At 42.1% G+C, this 25083-nt stretch overlaps 1 protein-coding gene and 1 long non-coding RNA gene across 2 annotated transcripts in view; both read right to left on the bottom strand.

The window, feature by feature from the left end:
* PRCP (prolylcarboxypeptidase) overlaps positions 1–25058 on the bottom strand; it is a 34252-nt gene extending 9194 nt beyond the window's left edge. The window contains 7 exon segments of the mRNA XM_080375917.1: positions 953–1117; positions 3723–3895; positions 4888–5045; positions 5714–5895; positions 6191–6292; positions 7351–7491; positions 24796–25058. Of these exon segments, the coding sequence (XP_080232043.1) occupies positions 953–1117; positions 3723–3895; positions 4888–5045; positions 5714–5895; positions 6191–6292; positions 7351–7491; positions 24796–24918 (1044 nt within the window). The 5' untranslated portion in view covers positions 24919–25058.
* On the bottom strand, positions 12730–24788 carry LOC308059078. Its single transcript, XR_013926106.1, has 2 exons — positions 21963–24788; positions 12730–19572 (listed from the first exon to the last, which is right to left on the bottom strand). It is a non-coding gene; the product is annotated as an uncharacterized lncRNA (long non-coding RNA).
* Positions 25059–25083: the final 25 nt, after the last annotated feature.

Raw genomic sequence — 25083 nt, 5'->3', positions numbered from 1 at the left:
AGTTCCCCAGATCCTCCTTATGGCCCTTCTCATTGACACCAAGGAAAAGTTTCACCTTTCACAGGAACTATACTCTGACACCTTAGTGACACTAGCTAAAAAAGAAAAACTATATCCTGGAAGCAACACAGCCCTCACCATGCCAACTAACCTAACTCACAGTCTGTTCCTCCTTGCCCCCTTCCCCACATACCCTCAGAAGCAGGCAGGGAACAAGCTGCAGAGTGGATATGTTGTTTTGATGAGCCCAGTTGCCATATTCTTTGTTACCCACATGGTGTTTCCCTCCCTGTCACAGAGGACAACTTATAAAGCCCACACATCTAGGGCTGTGCAGAAAAGATACATAGGAGGCAGTAGCCAACAGCACACAGTTACTACCTGAACATTAAATCCTTAAAACCTTGCTTCTGGAAGCAGCTGCCCTGCTCCTCAGAAGAGAGACTGTATGGAAGCGTTGCACGTGCTTAGTAAATGGGATGGGGAGTGCAGAATGCCCTGGACCACTTACCACAGGGATGTGTAGTTTTGTTACCTACTTAATGGGAAAGGTTGGGTCTCGGCAAGCTACAGGATAAATAGGTTTAGCTAAAAGAAATCAGTACCAACATCAGTATCCTGACATATTTGCATGCACAAATTGGGGTGGATGGCTGGGATGAGGAAGGAAATTAGAAGACCAGGATGCTGCTGCACATCATTTACCAGTCTATATAAACAGCTGAAACTCAACAATTACCTAGATAATGAAGACTGAACCTAAACCTGAGAAAGCTGCTTCTCTTCTGCCTTGCCCTCCCCACTACAATCATACTTGCTTCATGATTACATTTGTCATCCATACATCAATTACATCTGACAATATATTGACAGCTAAATTACTTGACAATTCTCACCACCTCTAGCTCAAAAATCTCATCAAGCTGCAATTTATAAAGAATAGAGTGCACACCTGATAGTACCAACCCAACTGGCCCAGATTCTTTGTTGCAGTCTCAGACATGTCTAAGCATGAGGCTTCTCCTGAGTAATTGTAGTATAAATTTACTGCCTGGAAAACATTCTGCAGCAACAGTTTGTCAGAGAGAGTGGGATCCTTCAAGAACTTGCAGACTTCCTGCAACACAGAAAGAAGAGTCTATATCTATAAGAAATAAAGATTAATGTTACACTTGATAGGATATACATTTCTTCTCAAGTTACCTAATTCTCAAATTAGTCAGACCACTTCCAGAAAGCATCTTTCTATGCAATGATATACCCTGAGCATTATCATAAAAAGCCATATTCATCATAGTAGCACGCACTATGTAAATGGAACCTGAAACTTTACATTTCCTCATTAAAAAAAACTTTAAAAATTAGTACAACCTTAATATTTCATTCACCAAGCTTTTCAGTCCATTCCACATGCAATAAAATAGATGATACTTAAAAGAATATTTAGCTTTTCTGTAATGAAAGGTAACACATGCAAATATATATATATATATAACAAAGAAGCTCCAGGTACAGGTTGGAGTTGCCTGCAGTTTGCTGTAGTACAAATTGAAAAATCCATGTAAGGAAAGCTCTAATATTTCAAATTTCTTTTATACAGTAGTACTGCATTGCAAAATTCTTACTACTTTGTGTTCATAAAATGAGGTGGTAGAACAAGGCACTGTTTCACCTGTGAAAAATTAAGAGCGATCTCAGGTAAAGTTTAATTCAAAACCTTAACTGAGGATACAAGTACTGGAAAAACCAAGACCAACCAAAACCAGAAAAACTACCACCCCAGGAAGTTTTTTAATGTTAAAACATTAAAAAAAACAAACGTGAAAATATTCTCTTTGACAAGGCTTTCTCCTTACTCCTGCTCCCATGGAGTTAGGACTAATACAAGAACGGTGAAGGGCAAGAAGCTGTGAATCTGAGCTCCCAGCCAACTGGAAGAACCCAGTTTCTTTCTGCAGGGAGCAAAGGATGCACTACAACTCCAGTACTGCTCCAAGGACAGCAGCACAGGCACAACTCAAGGCCAATGCTAACCATGCATCTTCCAAGAGTCATAGAATGGTTTGGGTTTGAAGAGACCTTAAAGATCATTTAGTTCCAACCCCCTACCATGGGCAGGGAACACCTGATCAAAAGTCCCGTCCAACCTGTCCCTGAATGCTTCCAGGGATGGGGCATCCACAGCTGCTCTGGGTAACCTGTTCCAGCACCTCACCACTCTCACAGTAAAGAATTTCTTCCCAGTATCTAATGTAAATCTACCCTACTTCAGTTTAAAGCCATTCCCCACTGTCCTATCGCTACAGGCCCTTGTAAAAAGCCCCTCTCCAGCTTCCTTTTAGGAACTGCAGGCTGTTACAAGGTCTCCCTGGAGCTTCTCCTCTCCAGGCTGAACAACCCCGTCTCAGAAGTGGACTTACTATCCTTCCCTCCCCTGTATCATCTTTTCCCTTGTTTTCATTATGGAAGCTAGGAAACTGATCCCTCCCTTGTTCCCTATAGACAACATCAGAGCCCAGCTTCCACATTTTGTCATTCCAAATAGGTTTTATGGTCTGGCTAGCTCAGCCATCAGTTCTTAACTCCACAATTAGAGGTTGCACAGCAGAGGGCTACAGCCCTGTATCTGAAGCTCAGATCATGTAGTAAGACAGAAAACAGTATTTCAGAGATAGTACTGGCAGCCCGCAAAAAAGAACAGGTTAAGCAACATGCATATATATCAAGATATCCAAACACATTTTTTCTCCCCTTTCCCAGCCTCAGAGTCAGATTAGAGCTTCTGTTTCAGAACTAAGTATCTGAAGAGCTTAACTCCCATTTCATACATTAATTAGCACTGTCCAGTCGAGCAGCAGCCTCTTCCATTTTAGTTTACACTTCAGTCAGAGATAGTGTGGACACAGGTGAAGGTGAGCACATTTCTTAGGTTGTGTCAGATTGATAAGAAAGCAGAAATATTTTTCAAGGTGTTCATACTGCCCTTTGCAGCCACCCACACAGGACAGGTGAACGTCCCTCCCTACCTCCATCAGACAGCTAGCTCTACACAAGGGAAAAAAATTTTATCTGCTGCTTAATAGCCAAAAATACTAGTATCTTATCTGCCTCACCTTCCATATACAGTAACCCAAAGCCACGTAGGGAAATTCAGCCGGAGTCTTAAAAGAACAAAAACACTCCAAGAAAACAGAAGTCTTGGAGAAAGCAATGCCAATAAATAGAACTGCACAAGGGAAGGTTTGCAAGTGTGAAAAGTGGTTCTGCTTTGAGAAGTGACCCTGCAAGGAATACATTTGTGGGGATCTGCATTTCCTTTGTCACTACATTTCCCACATCAAAAAGGACATTGGCTCAAAACTTTCTCTTCAATTGCAAGCACTGTCAGCTAAGCCTGGCATCAGAAGTTTTAAGTGCATGTGCTTTTTCTGCAGCATTTCTGCTCCTCGAGAACAACTCCCCAGAACAACTCAGGACAGCTGAGGTTTTTCAGTCATTGCTGGCACTCTTCTTCTGCTGGGCTCTTGATGCAACCTATTAGCCCCACAAATGGCAGTTAGTCAACAAACCAGTCAATGCACAAGAAGATATTGCCCTGGTTCTCTTTTTTTCAGCCATATGGGCTCTACAGAGACAAAAATAAAGGAAAAGGTACAAGGCTAGGAGAGAAGTGAATTGGTTAAGCCAAATGATCAACTCTACAAGACAATGATTCTCGTTACCTGTATAGGCCAAGCTGGCAGAGGCTGCAGGAAGTCAGCTTTATAGGGATAGTTCACCATAGCCAAGTTTACCCATGTTTCACTCAGCCAATTTTTCAACATAGCAGCATCCTGAAGATTTTTTAACGGGCTGCACAAATGAAATGTGTTGGAAAGCCACTGTAAACCTGCATCTTTAATAAAAAAAATTAAAGAAAATAATATTTAGACTATTGTACCATTAGCTGTGCTCTCCTGGCCTTTATTTATTTCATCTGGTCTAGAACTCATCCAATTCAGCTTCCTTGATTTTAATTACCTAATTCATCATACCAGGCTTTCTCTTTAGGACACCGAAGTAGCAAGGTTATTTTTTAAATTTAACTCCTTTGCTGTACAGTGACCTCACCCGATATAGAATCATAGAATCATTCAGACTGGAAAAAACCTTTAAGATCATCAAGTCCAACCACTAACCTAACACTGCCAAATCTACCACTAAACCATGTCCCTAAGCACCACACCTACACAGCTTTTAAACACCTCCAGGGATGGGGACTGAACCACTTCCCTGGGCAGCCTGTTCCAATGCTTGACCACTCTTTCAGTGAAGAATTTTTTCCTACTATCCAATCTAAACCTCCCCTGGCACAACTTGAGGCTGTTTCCTCTTGTCCTATTGCTTGTTGCTGGGAGAAGAGACTGACCCCCACCTCACTACAACATCCTTTCAGGCAGCTGTGGATTCATGGAAGCATTTTGGTTGGAGAAGACCCTTAAGATAGAGTCCAACTGAATCCCCAGCACTGAATCCATAAAGATTGCAGTGATCTTCTATATCCAGTTCCCTCAGTTGGTATTTAAATATTTATTTTTTTTAAAGTAACAACTATCTGGCCTACTTTGTCAGAAAGGAATACAAGCCTTGAGGTTCTGATCTGGAGGTAGCTCCTTGTCTGACCTTAGGGATGATTGGACCTGGATTCTGAATACACCAGGTCTGTACAAAGTATATTTAAAAAAATAATGCTAAACTTATTTGGAAGTTTTTAGTACTGAAAGTATAGTTTCAAAAAACCCAATACATATACAGGTGAAAGTCATAACACAAGCTTGCTGATTTTATGAAATTTTAACACAACCCTGAACACTACAACCCTTCGAAAAAGTATTGGTGAGGTCTTACCTGTTGAAGAAAGGTGGTTAATGGCCTTCCAGGAATTCCGGATGCTTTCTGAGCAGCCCGTCCCACTCTTTTTGAAATCATTGGTCACTATGCTGAAGTAAGCACCACAGGGAACCAAATCACCAAACTGCCAGATTGGGGCAGAGGCTGCCAGAGCTCTGCAAAGGGACATAAGATGCTGAACTCCTGCAAAGTGAAATTCTGTCCTCTGGTCAATACCCTCCCTACAGCCACTAAGTAGAATTTATAATTCAACTTGAACACTGAGCCCCAGGCAGACTAACCATAAATTGCAAAACTATTCCATAACTCCACATGCAAAGGCTGTTGAAGGTTAAGTCTTGGACACAAGTACAAAGATATCAAAAAAAACATGAAGTAGAATTTCAGACTTGCTTGCTTTATTATTTTTCATTCTCATCTCGCAGCTAGGTCTTTCTCACTGGCAGCTGTGCAAACTCAACTGAAGAGAGCCCCTGCCCACAAAAGTCTACTCTCTAGCAAAGGTGGGGGAATTACTAGTTTTGTAGGGTTTTTATGATCTGGTGATCATAAAAAAAATTTAGGTGCAAAGTCAGCATTCATAATTGTTCTTACAAAACTAACAGACAGCTCTCAAAATATACACCACTCAGTACCTGCTGACCTAGAGTTATCTTTATTAGGCAAACAGTGTCTCTTCCCAAATTCAAGGTAACAACTCCTCCTCCCAGTAGTGAAAAAAAATCAAGCCAGCTTGAATTATGATACTTCTCCCAGTATCACAATATTTATAGCTCGGAAGCAACAGGTGCCTGCTCTGTTTGAGCAGGGTGAGTACACTCACCCAGCTACCACATGGGGGTACTTCATCCTAAACCAGGCTGCAAGCATTCCTCCATAAGATCCTCCTATAGCTATGACAGGACTGTAACGGGCTCCTGCAATGGTTGCCTTTAAGTACTCAATCAGTACTGCAAAGTCTGCCAGAGCTTGTTCTGAGGTCAGGTAATTCAGATGCTTGGAATCCTGAGACAAAGAAAACAGGTTATGTACAGCACAGGAGTGATTTCCCCCAGCAGTCTTTCTATTCCCCACAGCAGCTGTAGTTCTAGATCTGTGCTAATGAAATATTCTTTGCAGGCATGTCCCTTGAGATTTTTTTTATATCCTAGAATTGATAGTTGCAAAAATAGGACAGTTGTGTGTTTCTAGCACATTTAAGTCTTACTCAGGCTAACAGTCATTGCAGTGGCAGGAATTACAATAGGCAGAATTATGTTTCTATAGAACACGTTTAAGGAAGACAAATGACAACACTTACACTAAAAGACTCATTCCCAAAGGGCAAAGATTCTCCATAATATCTGTGTTCAGCAAATACCAACATGGCCTTAAGTTCTTCAGCCACATCCCACATAAAACCCTAGTTAGAGGAAAACAGACATTTAAATAACTTGGATCAATTATTTTCAAAGTCTACTTTCAATCTAGTGTATTCCAACTCTTATTCTCTGATGAGAAAGCTATCACTATCAAAATACAACTAGAAAGCCAAAGTGCAATCTGGTTTTCAAGTATGACTGAAATGAGAAAACACACAAACCCAGATATCCACCCATAGAAAGGGACACGTACAAAGAAAATACACATATTTTAATGCTGCAAAATATTAAGCAGTATTGTTTTGTGAGTACACACAGGCAATCTTGCCAAAACTCCTACGCACAAGCTTAATCCATAGGAAATAAACGTATGCTCAACACTGAGTTAAGACTACATTAATTACAGAAAACACAAGATTTGTTTGGCAATAAGCGACAACCTAGAACATTGCAATACACTTATTTTCAACTAATAAATTAACTACAACTTGTTGACAGCAACTTGTTACCACCAGTTATGGAAACAGGCGGACAGAGATCGCCTGCTGACAGAACAAAGTGGGTAAGCAGTCCTTGGTTGCTTTGAGCTCAGCATATGCCACCTCCTGTTGCGTTACTGGACTTTGAATTGAAGTGGCTGAAAAAATACCCACACGCTTCGTTCTGCATTTGTTTCGCTCAGGGAAGTAAAAACTTCCACGTCTTCCACTTCATATTTTTCTTAGGGGAAAAAACATCAAAACTTCCCATTTTACTCGGGGAATCTGAAGTACTAGGATAGGTGTATTTTGGTCCAAAATCTTGCATTCTTAGCTTGAGGCACCTTATGTTTCCTCTAGAAATCTTCTTCACTGCTCCAGGAAGTTAATACAAGCACATCCCTTTGATTTCTATGGGCTTCAAATGGGACCCTGACCCCCCTAAAACTTTTTCTGCACTTCCGTTCAGCTTCCTCTTCCTCCTGTAACAACCATAACAATCACTACAAACTTCTCTTTAAATGATATTCTGACCCTGTCTCCTTGTTCTTATTTTTTCAGTATGCCACTACTGGAAAGAAGGCCTGTAATTCAAGATCAAGCATCTATTTTCCACATACTGTATTGTTGCAGAACCATGTGATGTCTCCTTCATTGCCTGTATAAAACAGTATTGGTCCATTGTTTTTCTTCCAGTGCTGATCTGCTACTAGATACCGTTGCTGGAATGTAAGGTTTTCATCAAATCCAAAGTGATCAATCTGTAAGAAAAAGGAAACAACATTTTCAGAAAACTAAAATTAATTCTGGAGTCCCCTGGAAGCGCTGACAGTCACTCTGCAGATGAAAAATAAAGAAAAGGAAAAAACGTTTTACCAAGATAAAAAAATGACATTGAAGTAATTTATATTCATAATGCATCAGAATTCTGCATTATCAATGAAACCAGCCCGAACTACAGGTGTATATGCTGAAGGATAAATGTTTTTTCAGCCATAAAAAAAAAACCACGCCCTTTTTATAGTATCATACTTAACATGAGATATAAGTATATTTAGGAAGTCGGACAAATCTGCTGAGGGGTCACAAGGTCTATGATGTAATAAGACTGTATCAAGCAAAAAGTCATTGTTACACAGTGTTTTGAGTCTTAGGGAAAATCCTTACTGCCCTTACTTATTAAAAAAAACCAAACAATCTCAAGCCAACAAAAACCTCCCACTTCCTTCTCTTCCCCCTTTTGAAATAAGATTGACATTTAAACAGATTCTTGTCACAAAGTGGTAGATTTTTCTTAATTTTTAGAAAATAATAATTTTCTGTAGTTCTAGTGCTACTGAGATTTTTCAGATAGTTTTGTGGAATGCTTCTCCTTCTCTCCTTGCAATTTTCATTAATCCCTATACCCTCCTCAATTTTTTCCACTGCCCTACAAACATTGCAAGCCTATACATACACCATTTAACACAGACCCCACAGAAATTTCAGCTTTATTCCCTCAGAAATACAATTTCAATTCCTAAGGTCAATTTCTCAGCTTGTTCACACCGTTTTGTATGCACTATCCCCCCTGACCCTTCCCCAAGCATTCATCTGTCCGGGAAGGTTTATCAGTTCCTTTTACAAGGTAACTCCCTGCATGGGCATAATTTTATTCTGGAATACCTGTGCAGGCTTTTACTATAAAAAAAAAAAAAGACCCCCCCCAAAACAAAACCAACACACACCCCCAGAACTACTCCAAGAGGAGTTATCCCACTTAATCCTCCTGTACTCACAAATCATCACTACTTTTATTCATCAGTTGAAGATGACCCGTAGCTTCCCAATTTGGCTTCATTAGCACAAAGCATCATCTTTTCATAGTTTCTTGCTGGTGGTAACAGCCTGACATCTGCTGGCTTCAAGATCTCAGCTCACCCATCTGCCTTTACACCAAGAACTTTGTCAAATCTCTCAGATGCTCCAAGAACCAAACTTTAATGTTAACTTTCAGATGTTCTGAAAATAGGAAACGTGAAAAAAGCACCAAATCACACACAAACCCAAACACCTGCTGCTACTGCAGTGACCTAAGCACTAGGCAGGTTCCTCCAGGCAGTTAAGGAAAGCCTAACTGTTGACCTGCAGGATCCAGCTATTCCACACCACGTACTTATATTTGCTTTGGGTCAAAGAGTGCAGGAACTTATTTAAGATACACAATCTGTTGCAAAGTGCCTTCTCCAAACACTCTCAAAAGTTTCTCACTCTTGGACTGAAGTGAAAGGACAGTTGTGTTGCAGCTCACTGCTAGCAGAACAGCAGGAACAGCTGAAGGTCTGTGTGTGGTCTTGTCAGATATGAGACAAGGTCCTCACTCTGAATAAGTTAACTTCAGGAACTGCTTCCAGACCCAAATAAAAACTAATTTATGTATGTTCTACAGTTTTGCTCAGCGGGACCATTTACTACTTATTTATAAGTATGTGGTGATGTTATTATGTATGTATTTAAGGGCTTTTTCACTGAACTCAAGTGCTGATAACATACGCTGGGCTTATTTTACACTGACAACTCACATGCTCCCTTTTTTGTTTGCACAGTTACTAATTTCATTTCAACTTCCTACATCAAGCATAATCAAGAGTCATCAGATATAGTGATTAGACTTAAAAAGGCAAAACAAGGTCAGCAACTGAAAAAGTTGTTGGCCATAAGACCTTGGGACAATTAGAAAAGGATTAGCTAAGGCACATTCTAATAGAAAAAACATAGTATAGTTTAATAAACTCCAACACTGTTAGAAAGTACAACTAATAAGTCTTTTGTTCCAGGACTGTTTGTAAAAGGGAGAAGTATTTTTCTATTTAACTTTTCTGGTTAGGCTGCTAGCCAGTGATAAGAAAAAAAAATAGGCTCATGTGTTCTGTCTGCCTTTTATAGAATCATCTGAAATAAAACATTTCACTTGAACTTGATTCTGCATCCTTTCTGCCTGAAGCCACAGCACCAACTACAAAACTACACCACAAAAAGTATTCAGCTTCCCTGAACTACAAACATAAGTACAAAAATTTTCTCCGTGCAGGCAGCTTAACATGAAAAAGACAAGACACAGTGAAGGGGGAAAAAAAACCCCACACTCCAAAATCCGAATACTTTAATGGATAAGCATCCTTTCGGCACCAGGCTGAGACTATTCAATACAGTCCTGCAGAACAGATTCTAAAGCCCATCTTACTGTTCCTATTCCACAGGCTGTGTCCTGGTTTCAGCTGGGATAGAGTTAATTTTCTTCTTAGTACAGTGCTGTGTTTTGGCTCTGATGTGAGAACACTGTTGATAATGCGCTGAGGTTTGTAGTTGTTGCTGGGTGATGTTTGTACTAAGTCAAGGACTTTTCAGTTCCTTGGGCCCTGCCAGCCAAAGGGCTGGGGGGAGGCATGGGAAACTTGGAGGGGACACAGCTAGGACAGGTGACCCAAGCTAGCCAAAGGGATATTCCATACCATATGGCATCCTGCTGAGTATATAAACTGGGGGGAAAAAAAGAGGAAGGGGACACACATTTGGCATTATGGCATTTGTCTTCCTGAGTAACCATTACGTGTGACGGAGCCCGGCTGCCCTGGGGATGGCCAGACACCTGCCTGCCCAGGGAAGTGGGGAATGAGTCCCTTGCTTTGCTTGCATGCACAGCTTTTGCTTTACCTATTAAATTGTTCTTATCTCAACCCTAGAGTTTTACATTCCTTTCCAAGCCTCCTCCCCGTCCCTCCGGGTGTGAGGCAGTGACCAAGCGGCTGTGTGGTGCTTGGTTGCCGGCCGGAGTTAAACCATGACAAGCTAGCAAACTAGGATATAATTAGCCCAACATGAATATATTTTCCTGAATGACAGTTAATTTTCTTTAGAGATATATTCTACTATAAGAAGGTTTCCTTATAATGTGATCTCTCAGTCTACTCCCACAAAACAAACTCCCAAATCCCCGTGCTCTAGTGAGTCTGCCTCTCAATACCAAGAAGGAGAAGAGCACAGGAATTTAAGTTCTTTTGCCAGTTTTAGTAACCGCATTGATCAAAGCATCATGGATCTCCATCTTGACTCTGAGCCACACTGTAGACTCACTCACTGCCAGCAGTCACGTTGTTCTTTCCTCATTCTGTAAAATTTTGATAGCCTCACAGCAGCTAAACTGCCTCTGTTCATCATACTCATGACACACACCATGGACTTGTGTAAGATCCCAGCCTGGACGCAAGTCCAGACTTCTCCAGAAAAAAAAATTAAAATCACAAGTACATATTACTCAATTGAAGAGCAGGAATTCCTTTATTGCTAGATGATGGGGCTTCAATACCTTGTAGTAACTTGCTTTTGCAAGGCTGAGACACATAATGACTAAAAAAAGCTAATGCTTCTAACGCAGGCAGAGGAAGAGAGAGATGTCACAACTGCTGGTTATTGCCAAGAATTCAAAGAAATTCTGAATCCAGAACATCAACATGCAGTTTGGAGGTATCCTCACAAGAGTAAAAACAGTTTGAAAATTTATTAAATCAGAGGGAAGAAGCACAAGAATTGATATAAAATTGTGCTGAAGAACAGCAGATGGAGCTGTCGTGTAGGCAAACTGCTGCAGGAACCTGCAGGGCTGCACGTGGGAGCTCTGCTCCTCGTTCAACAAGCCCTGTCCTTTCACCATCCTTTACAGAACACGTATGCAAACAAGGAATAAACCCCACAAACTGTCGGAAGTATACTTTACAACTGACATTACCTAGGTATATTTTTTGTAGCATTTTTTCTTAAGTCAGATTCCATTAAAAAGTTAAACAAAATTTTCCACACTTATGCAAAATGAGCAGTGGCTTTTGCAACCAGACTTACACTACAACAGCAAAAGAAAAAAGCAGTTTAGTACATTCACAATACATAAACTGTTGGTTAAAAGTAACAACGGTCACGGTATACTAGCATGTACGAGGGGTTTTCCCATTACAATTTTCATCATTACAATTAATGCCAGGATGCCATCAGTAAGTACAAGGTCTTGAGCAACCTAACACATCCTTGAAGTTGACCCTGCTTTGAGTGGGAGGTTAGACCAGATGATACGCAAAGTCCCCTTCCAAAACGAAACTGTTCCAGGATTAATCCAAAGCAGTTATACAGCCTAAAATGTTAAGCTTCAGTAAAGAGGACTACCTAGCAAGTTTGGTTAGAAATAAGAATATAGTCATCATCAGCAATACAACAGCAACATTTTTATAACAAATGAAAGTACAACATGCATAAGACACTGCATAGAAACAGTCATCCTGATAGTAGTAAAATGACAGATAAAAATAGAAGAGTACTGAAACTAATATGTTATGAGTAAGTTTCCCTTAAACTTTTGTCACCTGATGTAGGCAGGATGAGAATACTTTGAAGAGCTGCAGCTGTGAGGCAAAGAAAGCAAGCAACAAAACTTCAGTTCCCTGTACAAAAACCTGTGATCCTCACTTGATTACAAACAGGAACGACCTTTTATCTTCCTGCAGAACTCCGAGTTCAAAGATTCACAAAGCATTTGAGGAAGACACATACATAACACACAACAGACTGCTGAAGAAGCAGCCAGCTCCAGATGGAAGACTGCAGCCACTACCCAAAGCACAGCTGCTGAGAACTGCACTCCCTGAGTTTGATTAAAACCAGCAGTAGGCAGCATGAGATATTGTGCCCAAGAGGCTGAAGGCTCAAGTCAGTTTTGATTCTTTAGCTCAGAGAAACTTTCTACAGTGAAGTGCAGCTCACTGGCTCAGGAACAAGGAGCCTTCTCCAGGCTGGTCCACTGAACAAATTCAGGTTGGAAGGAAGGGCCAAAACCCACCTTGCTGCCTTCTACCTGAAATACATGGCACGTTTCTTTGACTTTACGTTATATGTGCACATGTATCACATGCTTTTGTTGAGCTCTCAAAGATAACTTCTCTCAGGATGAGGTTTTTTAATGTGTTTTTTGTTGGTTTGGAAGCCCATTTAAAACAAAACAAGCCACTCTGCCACACATCTTCCCTGGGGAGGGTACAAAAAAAGCACAGCAGATGTTAGTTAGCTGTTCTACAGATGTTAGTCTGCTTAATATACTCCTGGAAGTATTCAGGAACTATGGCAATGAGTAAAGTACAAAGACAAAACAGGACATGTGGGCTAAAACCCACTTCCTTCTCAGCAGCACCTTAAGGTCAATAGTGATTACAGAGAGAGGACAGCAAACCCAAGCTTTTTACCAAAAAATAAAAAAAAAAAACCAACAACAACAAAAAAGCCCACCCCAAAAACCCCAAACCCAAAACAAAACTTCAATTCATAGAGTAGCTTCTAACCAAAAGCATTTAATATCATTCAAGGAGGTAGATCAGCACCTGGTAGTTTTGTACTTTTGAGTTTCTGGCAAGATTGTGCCTGCAAGCTTTTGTCATGGCTTGCGTTTTGATCCTCTGTGCAGTAGCTTTATTTTCACAAACTTGGATATTCCAGGTGAAATCAAGTCAGTTGTTTTACTGGTGAGAAGCCAGGGGATTTAAAGAGTCACACTCCACCCTCCACGCGTTCATGGAGTTCTTTTGAGTGCTCATCCTGTCTGAATTATTTCCTGAAGACAGGCAGATACAGGACAGGCTGAGGATATCCTCCTGCATGAACAGCAGCGTGGGCACTAGCCTCTTCGGGATTACACCGATGTGTTTCTATTCTTGGTTTTGCTCTTGATAAGCTGTTGGGGCTCTGGTCCAGTTAACTGGCCCTGTTAGTTTTATTTCCTTTTATAATCTTTGCTTCTGCCACTTAAGTTGCAGACCCACGATGGTAGGGTCTGCCTTGTCATCTTTGTACAGCATCATATTCAAGGGGGGCCCAAACTTTGTCACAAGTACTACTACAAATAATTAAATATTCAAGCCATAAAAAACATTGCAGCAGTAGAGTACCACTAAAAAAACCAACACACTCACACACCATTTATGTCTTCAAAGCAGGGCAGACAGAACCAGAAGTGAAAGCTAAAAAAATAATGCTTAAAAAAAGGCCTCCCTCCCTGACAGTATTGTTGTTTTGTTTCTTCCTATTGCACATTTATGTGCATTGTAGCCTGGCAGGACTGAGGCTTCATCTCACCAACAGCTGGTAAGGTTCTCTCAGTTTGTCCCTGCTCATTTAGTGCAGAAGAAAAAAAGATCAAAACAAAGCTAACCTTGATTTTTTTTATCTTTTCAATTTTAAATGCAAGGAATGAGGAGTTTCCTTGCTTTCTAGCCTGACACCTGTGCAAGTGACAGCAGAGACTGAAGATTTGCACCACTTGAAACACGCAATCATGTGATGCTCAGTGGAAGAGCAGGGAGATGTAAACTGCACCTTCTTGCATCAGGCCTTGTTAACCCATTAACTTGAAGGTCCTCCACAAAAACATATAAGTAAACTGGAAGAGATGGACTCCATGTCATTGTAATCTTCCACACTTCCCATAATTCAGAGGTTTTGTTCCTAGATTAATAGATCTGTCACATTTAACAAAAGACATAGCACATATGCTTTTTTGTCTGTTAATTGATTCCAGCTCCTATTCTACCAGCAATGGTCTAGAGCGACTGTTAGCAATTTTTCCTTGGCTGGAATTAGCTTTCAGCCAAACACTGTCCCCAAAACAAATACAGGCTTAAGATCCTTGTAACAAAAGGATCTCTTCCGTTGCAACTATGTCCTTGTGAGCACACTGACCTTTGACTAGAATCATGCTTCATGTATTTTTACTGAAGGTTCTTCTTCTATGCTGCAGAAATCATGTCACCTGCTCTTGGGAGGCTGCAACTGTTCAAGGAAGTCTGCTTTTAGCACTCATTTATCACTTCAGTGATTAAAAAGCACTGAAAAGGAAAGCCTCAAACAGGAACTCTACCCCTGCCCTGAATCAGAGCTTGGACAAGCCACTTGACAAGACCAAAGAACATTTAAACCGCTACAGGATATGCTGTAGGAAAGCACCAGGTGACTCAGGTCAGCCCTTGTTAGTAATGAACAGTATATGATGAAGCATTACTTTTATGTTGGAAACGTAAGCAGCTAACAAGAACACAAACAAACTGGTTTCAACTTCCACAAACCATTAGTAGTTTTGTGCTGCAATTGAAACTCCAGATTCTGCTTACCATGTAAAGATGAAGCCCATGAACACATTTAGGCTTTCATTACTTACACGTAAAATCCTCCAGCAGTCACAGTGAAGATGCAATTCCTAGTTAAAACTTCTCCAGTTGGAAGGACAGTCTGAGAGGTCCTACAGACCTTCCCAACATTTTCTGTCCCAGGCTCAAGGGCTGCAAAGCCCCAGGACAAGGGGTAATGGGTGACCAAGGCAGGAGATGGCAGGAATCACTTTTATCAACTTTACTGCTGACTCTCCCTAACCATACACACCACTGCCCTTTTCCAAGCAATCAAGAGGCTTGTGCTGCTGAGAATCAATCAGCTACATAAATTTATAACAAACTGCTACTCACACTGCCCAATATCCCCATAACTGATGCTCCCATTCAAGGCATTATGATCCTGGTGAAATTCTTCCAAGGGACAAGGCATATGGAACAACCAGGTCAGAGCTGTATTACCCAAATATAAGGCTGAAGTAAGCTCAAAGATGATGCACTACAACAAAAACAAAAGTTACCCTTGTGAAAGGTCTCGCAGACCTTTAACAGGCAAAGCCCTTTAATTTTTTCCATCTGCCTTCCAGATTGAATTACAAATATATCACAGTTGGAGGATTAACTTCAGAGGACAGGAAAAAATTGGACTTGAACCTCCAATATGTCACAGATTAAACAATATAAAAACATTCCAGTTCTGCTGAGAGTGTCCTAACATTTTGAGCAGGACTAATCGTTTAAACAAAATATTTTGTAAAATAAGTTTGATCATCTCTGATCAAAACAGTTTTCATTTGGAAGATTTCCTCAGTTTTTTTTTTTAAATTGAGACACAGGGAAGAGCAATATTTCAGATTCAAGACAGTATTTTGATTTAGTCAAATATTTTAAAAACCTCTACCCCTCCCCCAAAAAAGGCTAAAACTTTCTAGTTTGCCAAATACCTTTAAAGATTCAACCAAAGTTGCAACTTTTACTTCCCAGATTTTCAGAGCTACAAAGAAATTTGCTCTGTTGCATCATTCTCCCAGACTTAGTTCAACCACTATTATTTGTATTTTATTTTCTACTAACTAATCCCACACAAGATGGGATCCAAGGAAGAAGAGACAGACATTGTGAAAGCAAACAGGAAAACTGTCCTGTCATCCATCCAGATATTCTTCTAATTAGACAAAGCACAGGCAAAATGGCAAAAGCTTAGTGCAGGTATGGCAGTTTTATTTGTACTAAAAGGCACCAAATACCTCCATAAGGTCCAGTGCTAGGGATTTTACACATGCCACTGTGGATCATTTATTTAATAGTCACCAATTCTGATGAGCATTTAAGGGGGTGAGGGGGGAAAATTTCAGGAAACAAAGCATCAAAGCAGCAATTAATTAGTCATACAGCCCTTATGCAACAGCAAAAGTACCACATAGCAACTGCTACTTTGGCAAGCTTGCGGCGTATCTGAACACTGAAGAACAACTGTCTGCTTGCAGGCCTCAGACATTGGTAGATGGGATGATATGGAGAGCAGCAGCATTCATGGAAATAACATCCATGGCTCCCAGCAAGTGATTTGCAATCTGCTCCCTGCAGATTGCCCCACTTTACAACAGAAACATCAAAGTCTTTTGTCACAGCCATGACAAAAGTTCTCCAGTGGATGAAAAGTTCTAGCAAACATATGGATAAATGATGGGTCTTTATATCAGTGCAGTTAGCACCCAGAAATGAGCTGGGCCACAGATGCCTTTCTTACAGCAAAGCAACATTTTTCTCACCCAGAGGCTCTCAGACTTCTATCCATTTATTTTATCCATTATTTTTCTATTTTCTTTTCCTTTTTTCACTTAAAAGTAGGCAAGAACATTTTGTTATGAACCACGCTGTTTGGAACAGGCTTTGAGTAACTCCACAGACATTGGTAAAAGCAATTTGCCATCAACTTGTAGGAGCTCCTGCTTAGGAGTCAAGGGAACTCTACATTCCTTCCACCCACCCCCTCCAAGTAGCAGCAACTTGCAGGACTGAAAACTGTACACTTGTAGGTGGCCAGATATTTATCACCGTATAGGAAACACTACAGAAATGCCAGCACTTCCAGAGCTGCATGTGCTTCTGAACAGCTTTTGTGGAAGACACCATTTTCAGGGAATCACACAGCAGGGCAAAGCAAACTGCTGCTTCAAGGCATAAATCAAACTGTTTGTTAATGCTAGTTTTGCTTTCACCCACTTCCTCTAGTTCAGCCTGGCCTCAGTCCAAGTCAAAGGACCTGATGCTCATCACTTTCAGTTCCCATTGTCTTAAAAGGAAGTTCCTGCATGGAAACTACCATCTAAGCCTACCTCTGACTAGTTTTTACACATTAGGTCCCTTCATGGATGCTTTTTTAGAAAGGTTTCTTGCTTCACAATGCAAGAAAACTTACTCCCTTTGGAAGCAGAATAAATTAACTAGGAATGGAAGGAGACGCGCCACCAAGGGTGTCCATATCAGCAGTCCGAGGGAGAAGCTAGCACACAGCATCAGAGCTCCCTGCATACTCACATCCCATGCAGGCAGGCCTTTTAGCATACCCTCTCCTCTTCAGGAAAGACACACACTTCTCTGATCTTACTCTACAAACACCTTTCCCAGCTAATCTTCATCTCTCTTTAAGCCTGACATGAGGGTAAGCTCATATGTAAACTTTGTATCTTGGCTATAGAAGGGTATAATGGAAAAAGGTGTTATGTCAATTTAAAGATAGAAACAACAGTCCAAAAGGATCAGGTTTTTTTTCTTTACTCACTGTATGTTTTTAGAGAACTGCAGCCACACCACAGCACAACTGAATGACGCTTGGCAGTGGCACTATAACAGCGCTGAGTATCAGAAAATACTCCATCCATGCTAGGGCTCAGCTAAAGCTTAGGAGACAGTAACTAAAAAGTTAAAATAAAAAAAGATAATTATCCCCTTACACTACAGGTAAGGACAACAGTCTCTGCTGACTGTGCTTAAAAGAAATGCAACTCCTACTGTTCTGTCCGTATTTTATTCTCTGAATTCACATGCCTGGAAAAGAAAGAAATGAACCATTTTGCAAGTATATGAAGACGACTGAGTACAGCCTAGTTTTCCCCACTAAGTTTCATACAGGTTTCATTGCTTTAGATATAAAAGCTAAATATTCCAGAATCTCTAGTGTCACACCGACTTTGCATAACGTTACAAATTATCTGCACAGTCTACAAGTTCTTATGCTGTTGGCTGATCTTGATTTCTTCGAAGGCAGATGAAGAAATCAATACAAAACACATTAGCATCAAATCCCATGTTGAACTTCGTTTTCCTCATCTCCCCATCAAGCTATCATGTCATCCCCCCCCCTCCAAAAAAAAAAGGCAAGAAATTCAGATCCAAGACCGATTCAACAGCTAGAAGCTCATGGGCAATTGGTACATGTCAAAATAACTTAAATTAAGTTAACAGGACTTATCTCATGCATGTCTGGCTTGTAAACAGCTTGTTACTTCAGCCATATGCAGTTTTGTTTATTGTTTAGTCCTTCAGACTTTCTTTAATCAAGCCAGTCTATCAGAAACCTTTCAGTGGCCTACTACAGCTTTTAATGATTAAAGCTAGTGAGATAAAGAAATGCCTGTTTTCAGACAGAGCAGTGATCATTGATGCTTTTTGTAGTCTCTGGTATTAACTACTCACTTGAAGGAAAAAGCTGCAAGTTGCGAGGAAATTAAGTGTTTCCTGCTTAATTTGAGAAGCTGATGTCTGTATTGTGACCCGCAGATAAGTAGTGCATAAAAATAAAAATTCACTGACAAGCTTTAAACAAGTACTTCCCTGGTTTCCTGCCTGCTGAATAAGAGCTATTGTTTCTGTGTATAGACCTGGTTTATAGCTTACAGCTCCTGTTTTAAATCACACTATGAAATCACAGAGTAAGAGCTGCCAAGTACTCCTGTACTACTTGATGAGTAAAACATATATTCCGAGTAATTCACCTCAGAGACAAACATCAGCATCACTTCTTCTCTAACTACTGGCATAACTTTTAATTGGTACCAAGGGGCTCTGCAAAAAGCCTTTGTTTTTTCCCTTCACCAGAAGTTAAAAGTACTATTGTATTACAGTGCCGGGCATGAAAAACAAACCCATCTTCACCATTCCCAGCATCTGTTACTATTCCAACACACCAACCTGAGTCACAATAGGATGCTGAAAAAGCTGCTAACCAGAATTAAAAGTGATCTCAATGCATCTTAATATCCTTATAAGTGAGTTTAAGTCCATATTGAAAACATTGAGAGAACTTATACGTAACTGTTATATATACATTTTTAGTGATACTCATTTACATTCAACAGTGAAAGTTTCAAATGGTGAAAAATGCTCAAATGAATTAAAGATATCTTGTTCTGTAATTGTAAACTTCCTTCTTGTGAGAACAATAGATGTAACATTTGTTTAAAAGCAAGTTTTGATTAACTTGATACATTAAGACAGCATTGTCATCAAAAAGGTGATTCAGTCTCTCCACTGTGCTTTCCTTTACTCTACACATTCATGTACTGACATGACTGAAGTCAAACTGGTTTTTGATGTAGTACTGACTTTCAGTTACAGCAAGAAAATTCTGGGATTCACTGGCTTCCTCTAGATTGGCCCTTCCTGTAAAACAGAAAGAACCATATCTAAAAAAAATAATCTATCTCTGCACCTCCTTTGCAATCCCTCTCAAAAAACTCTTTTCTGGCTTGAAATCTACATTCTATTATTCACACTTTCAATGAAGGCTTTCATTTTCTATGCCTAAGAACTTCAGTCTGTAACACAAAATAGGGTATTAAAGACACCCGGTATAGCCAGAGAAGATCAAATCGTATTACTTTTTAAATTTCGTTACTTTGAAGCTTCAGCATAGCTTCCTTTAATGTAGACACAGTATGAAGTGCAGATGGGTAAAAAACTGGCCGGATGGCCGAGTCCAGAGAGTGATGGTGAACGGAGAGAAATCCAGTTTGCAACCAGTCGCCAGTGGGGTCCCCCAGGGCTCAGTACTGGGGCCAGTCCTGTTTAATGTCTTCATCGATGACCCGGACGAGGGGCTGGAGCGCACCCGCAGTGGGTTTGCAGAGGACACGAGCTGGGGGCAGTGTGACCTGCTGGGGGGCAGGGGGCTCTGCAGGGGGTCTGGGCAGGCCGGGCCGAGGGGCCGAGGCCAGTTGTATGAGGCCCAACGGGGCTGAGTGCCGGGCCCTGCCCGTGGGTCACACCAGCCCCCCACAGCGCTGCGGGCTGGGGGCAGGGGGCTGGGAACTGCCCGGCGGGGAAGGGCCTGGGGGGGCTGGTCGGCAGCCGGCTGGGCATGAGCCCCCCGTGTGCCCAGGTGGCCACGGCGGCCAGCAGCGCCCTGGCCGGTGTCAGCAGCAGCGTGGCCAGCAGGGCCAGGCAGTGCCCGTCCCCCTGTGCTGGGCCCTGGTGCGGCCGCACCTCGAGCCCTGGGCTCAGCGTTGGGCCCCTCACCCCCAGACAGACCCGGAGGGGCTGGAGCGTGTCCAGAGCCGGGCAGGGGCTGGGGAAGGGGCTGCGGCACAGCTCGGGGGGGGCAGCTGATGGAACTGGGGGCATTTAACCCAGAGAAAAGGGGGCTCAGGGGGGACCTTATCGCTCTCTACAGCTGCCTGGCAGGAGGCTGCAGTGAGGTGGCTGTCTGTCTTCTCCTGAGTAAGAAGCGACAGGACAAGAGGAAAAGGCCTCAAGCTGTATCATGGGAGGTTTAGATTGGAGATTAGGAAAAATGGTATTCGCCAAACGGGTGATCAAGCATTGGAAGAGGCTGCCCAGGGAAGCGGTTGAGCCCCCATCCCTGGAGGTGTTTAAAAGCTGTGTAGATGTGGTGCTTAGGGACATGGTTCAGTGGTGGGCTTGGCAGTGTTAAATTTAGCAGTTTTACCTTAAAAAAGACCTGCTGATCTTGAAGGTCTTGTCCAACCTAAATGTTTCTACATGGCTTAGAGCAAAGTCTTGCATATGAATTTACTAAGCTATGAAATACTGACACACGTATGAAATCTAGGAAGTTAAATGCAATCAGAACCCATCTTCTGGAAACTGTAACACAACTGGCATGTATTAGTTCAAAAGAATCTGATGGAAGGACCAGGCTCAGTAACTTAAAGTACAAACAAACTTTTGTTCAGCATCATTGGGTCCACCAGCACATTAAGTCTCAGTTATCAAATTGAATTAGAAGATACCACATACATTCTCTTTTCCAAGACAACAGTTTATCACCAAGTATCCTTCAAATATTAGGAAATTTAAGGCATCCCCTCAGCAGTACTGCACTTAATGCACCACAAGTTCTCAGGCTACATTTTTTGTAATGCTGGTATGTCTGTTGAGGACAGGAATGCAGAGGTGCAAGACAAGGCTTCCCAAAGCTCAGAAAAGCTGCCTGACTCCAGACCCTCCCCGCTATACTACAAGATTATTTCTACTTGGGCAGAGAAGTAAGATGGCTCTTAAATGCCCAAAGTCCTTCCAATGGATTTGAATTGTGGTGATGGACACAGCTACCTACAAAGAAGCTATTCAGATAGTGGTGGTCTTCCTGCAGCCCTATTCATCCTACACATCATTCTCTCTGTCGAGTTCAATTTTGGATGGATTAATTTACACAAATCACAAACATCCTTTTAGCAAGCAAGCTACCAAAGCAGAAGTGAGAATAATCTTGCATACAAAAGTCATGCTAGTATATCAGCAGAGTTGAAAAGGAGACCAACTTCCCCAATACAGATAAAATTTACTAATATAAAAATGTGGGTGATGGCAGTTTCTCCTTCAAGGGCCATCTGCTAATCTGTGCCAGCATGAGGTACCCTTATACCAGGGTAATTTCATTTACACGCTGGAGGAGTAGAGGGCTGAGAGGGATCAGCTACTTTTGAAGGGGAAGGGAGGAAAAAATGAAATAAATCACACCCCAAAGCTAACATAGGAGTTGTTAAGGGCACACAGAGGCCAGTATGGAAGCTAAGATCCTAGTCACACACACAGGCATTGCACGACTTATTTCTCAGCAGTCTAAACTCCAGCCCTGTCACAGGGATGTCTGGTAAACAGGAGGAAGTTCAATGTAAACGAGCATTGAGCTGAACTCTGACCCTGTTATTTCTCCATTTTTTATGAAAGCAGTCTTACATATCCTTGCAATATCATAGTAAAGGCTGACACTAAGCCCTCAAGCAACACTACAGGTTTATAGGCCCTCATGCCAAGAGGCTCCATTGAGACGTTGTGATTGCACATGAAAATTCTCAGCCTCTGAAATTCAGTTCTCCAACATGCAACATTAAAGTTACCTCTTGAACACTGTAAACAATTCATTAAGCACAGAATTTATGCAAGGAATCTATTTAGCCTTTTCAAAGTCTTCTTTTGTGGAAGTATTAAATATTTAAAGACTGTTTTTGAAGATATTTATAATATAAACAGATAAGATATTTTTTCTTTGTGACAACATAATATTTTGCCGTATTATAAAATAATTTTTCTATTGTATGGGTTTATATAAAATTGTTTCAACTTATGATGAAAACCAAAGGGAGAAACAATAATTAAACCAGGAACTTTAGCTAAGCAAGACTCAGCAGCATGAACTGAAGCAGATGATTCATGCCATAAGCAACTATAATGTAAGTAATTAAACTTCAACAATCCTGAGAGGTGGCAAAGTATCACCGCCCTTATTTAATATGTAATCATTGTATTTATGTTCCACTACAGAATCATAATATAATTTCAAGTTCCCAGACAACACAGACAAGCCCAGACAAGGGCTTAAGAGTTTGCCTATCAGTTCTGGATGCTATGCTACTTGATAAAAAGCAGTCTTACGCCTTCCATGTGATTAGACCTCTTATGCTAACCCTGTGCCTTTCAAGTGCCAGGCAGCAGCATTCAGATCTTTAATGAATACAAAAAATAAACAGATACACACACATCTCCTACCACATTCAATAATAGTAGTAAGTCTTTGGACAGGGAAAGCAAGGATTTTCAAGGTCTGTGAACAGGACTCCTCTTTCCCGCAGCAGCCACTCAGCCAACACGATTTTGCTTGAAGTATGAGGGGAAGAGAATGCAGAAGACTGAAGGGAGCGAGATGTGTCAATGTTACAACAGGATGTTACTGCAACTCTCCCCTTCCTTCTTGCAACATCTGCCTACCTCCACAAATCCACAGATCTCAGGTACACAGCAGCTCTGCTGTTTTGCTGGCAGCTGGAGGTTACACAGGACGTCTCTATGATAGCTGAGATTAACTAGTTAATACCACAGCCCAGGGAGGGGATGCGGACAGAGGTGTAACAGCACAGTGACAAAAGGTGGTTCAAACCACAGCACAGAATTAGTATCACTGATACTATGATAGCAATGTGTAACAACTGATGGGCCAGAACAATTAGGTGACACACATAAGAGTTACAACACTACCGCAGGATTGATATCCCGGCCAACACTGACCACACATTGCTGAAGGTATCTGCAATGTGTTACCAAAATAAGGTTTAGGGCTATTAAAAAAGTTAATGGAGGGACCCAAATCTCCAATCACTACCCGAGTGATTGAAAAGCATTACCCAAAGATGTTTTCAAGACACAGGAATTCCATAATTTATGCAGGGAGACCACTGGAAGAGGAGCACTCCCAAACCACCAACACTGTTTGCAGAAAAATATAATCTCAGTGTGCAGGTTTCTCACTAAAATTGTTCCCAACCCATCTCTTACACCTCTAATGACACAGATCTTCACTTTAAAATTATTCCTTAGCTATTCAGGATAATCTTGCAAGGGTTATCTGTCATCTTCATGTCTGTTCTCTCTAAAAGCATAATCTTCCCATTTTGCTCGTTCCATTGTAAATTCACCTACAAATTTGAAACAGGAAATGTTCAATCCACATATCATCCAAGACACCTGTGAATTAAAGAGCTGCTCCTTCCCCACTCCCTGTGTGGACAAGGGCATGAAATTCAGATGCAGGCTACAAGCCTGATTCTAATCAAACCAAAGGAATACTAGTAAAGCTTCCTCTCCCCTTATTACACCTCCCAGCAAGAGGTACCATTACCTCCCCCAGCACAGGTGAAGATGCAGACGCTCCCTGACACCTACAAAGGAACTGTTCACTGTTTTTGTGGAAATATTGCAGCCAATATTGCGGAGGTCTCTGTTCTGCCCACGGGCTATGGATTTTGCCAACAAGTTGCACGGAGAATTGTTGGAACAGTCAGGAAAACGAAGCTCAGGATAGCAACAAAAATCTATTCCATATTTAAAACAAACAAAGTCACAGAACCGCTATTTGCAAATACCTTCAGGGTACAGCTGAGTCCCCTCGCGGCCAACATGCTGTGCAGTCTGGTTTCGAACAGATTTTAGTACTAGAATATGGTGTATAGGTGTGACTGAGCAGGCTGCTTGTTACCTTACATAGCCGCAATAGTCAATAATACTCAAATAAGCGGAATATTCAAGACTTGGAACATTTTACCGAAGAGACCGAGCATCGGAACACCCGTAAATCTACAAAAGCATACAGGCTGCAGCTGAATAAGGCTTATCACAGGAAAAAAGCTCCATGAAGCCCCACGGAAGCTCCCTGCCCGAGCCCGGCTCGGGCCCCCGGCCCCCCAGAGCCGGCCGCGCTGCGGGCACGCTGCCTAGTGCCAACCCCCGCGCCGGCGGGGCCCCCGGGCGGGCTTCCCCTCGCCCCGGCTGGCAGCAGTAGCCCCCTGCCCAGCACCGCTCGGAGGGGAGCATCCCCCTCAAACGGCTCGGCGGGCGGGAGCGCTGCCCCCGGCCGCGGCGGGCTCCTACCTGCTGCGTGAGGTAGCGTGTGAGGTAGGGGGCGACAGGCGGCGCGCCGCCCCGGCGGCAGGGAGAGACGGGCAGGGCGCCGGGCGCCTGGAGGAACAGGAGAACCAGTAGGAGCCGCAGCATGGCCGAAAGGAACGGAGTCCACCCGCCGCCCCGCCGCTTTATAGCGCCCCCGCGCCCCCCGGCCCGGGGGCTGCCCCGAGCCGGTCCCGCGGGGAGCGGCGGGCGGCGGGACCCAGCGGCGGGGGCGGTGCCGCGCCTGCGCACTACCGCACGGCCGCTGGGAGA

The sequence above is a fragment of the Falco punctatus genome, assembly GCF_963210335.1.
Source record: "Falco punctatus genome assembly, chromosome: 2".
Lineage (NCBI taxonomy): Eukaryota > Metazoa > Chordata > Aves > Falconiformes > Falconidae > Falco > Falco punctatus.
This window is presented reverse-complemented; position numbering and strand designations above follow the sequence as displayed.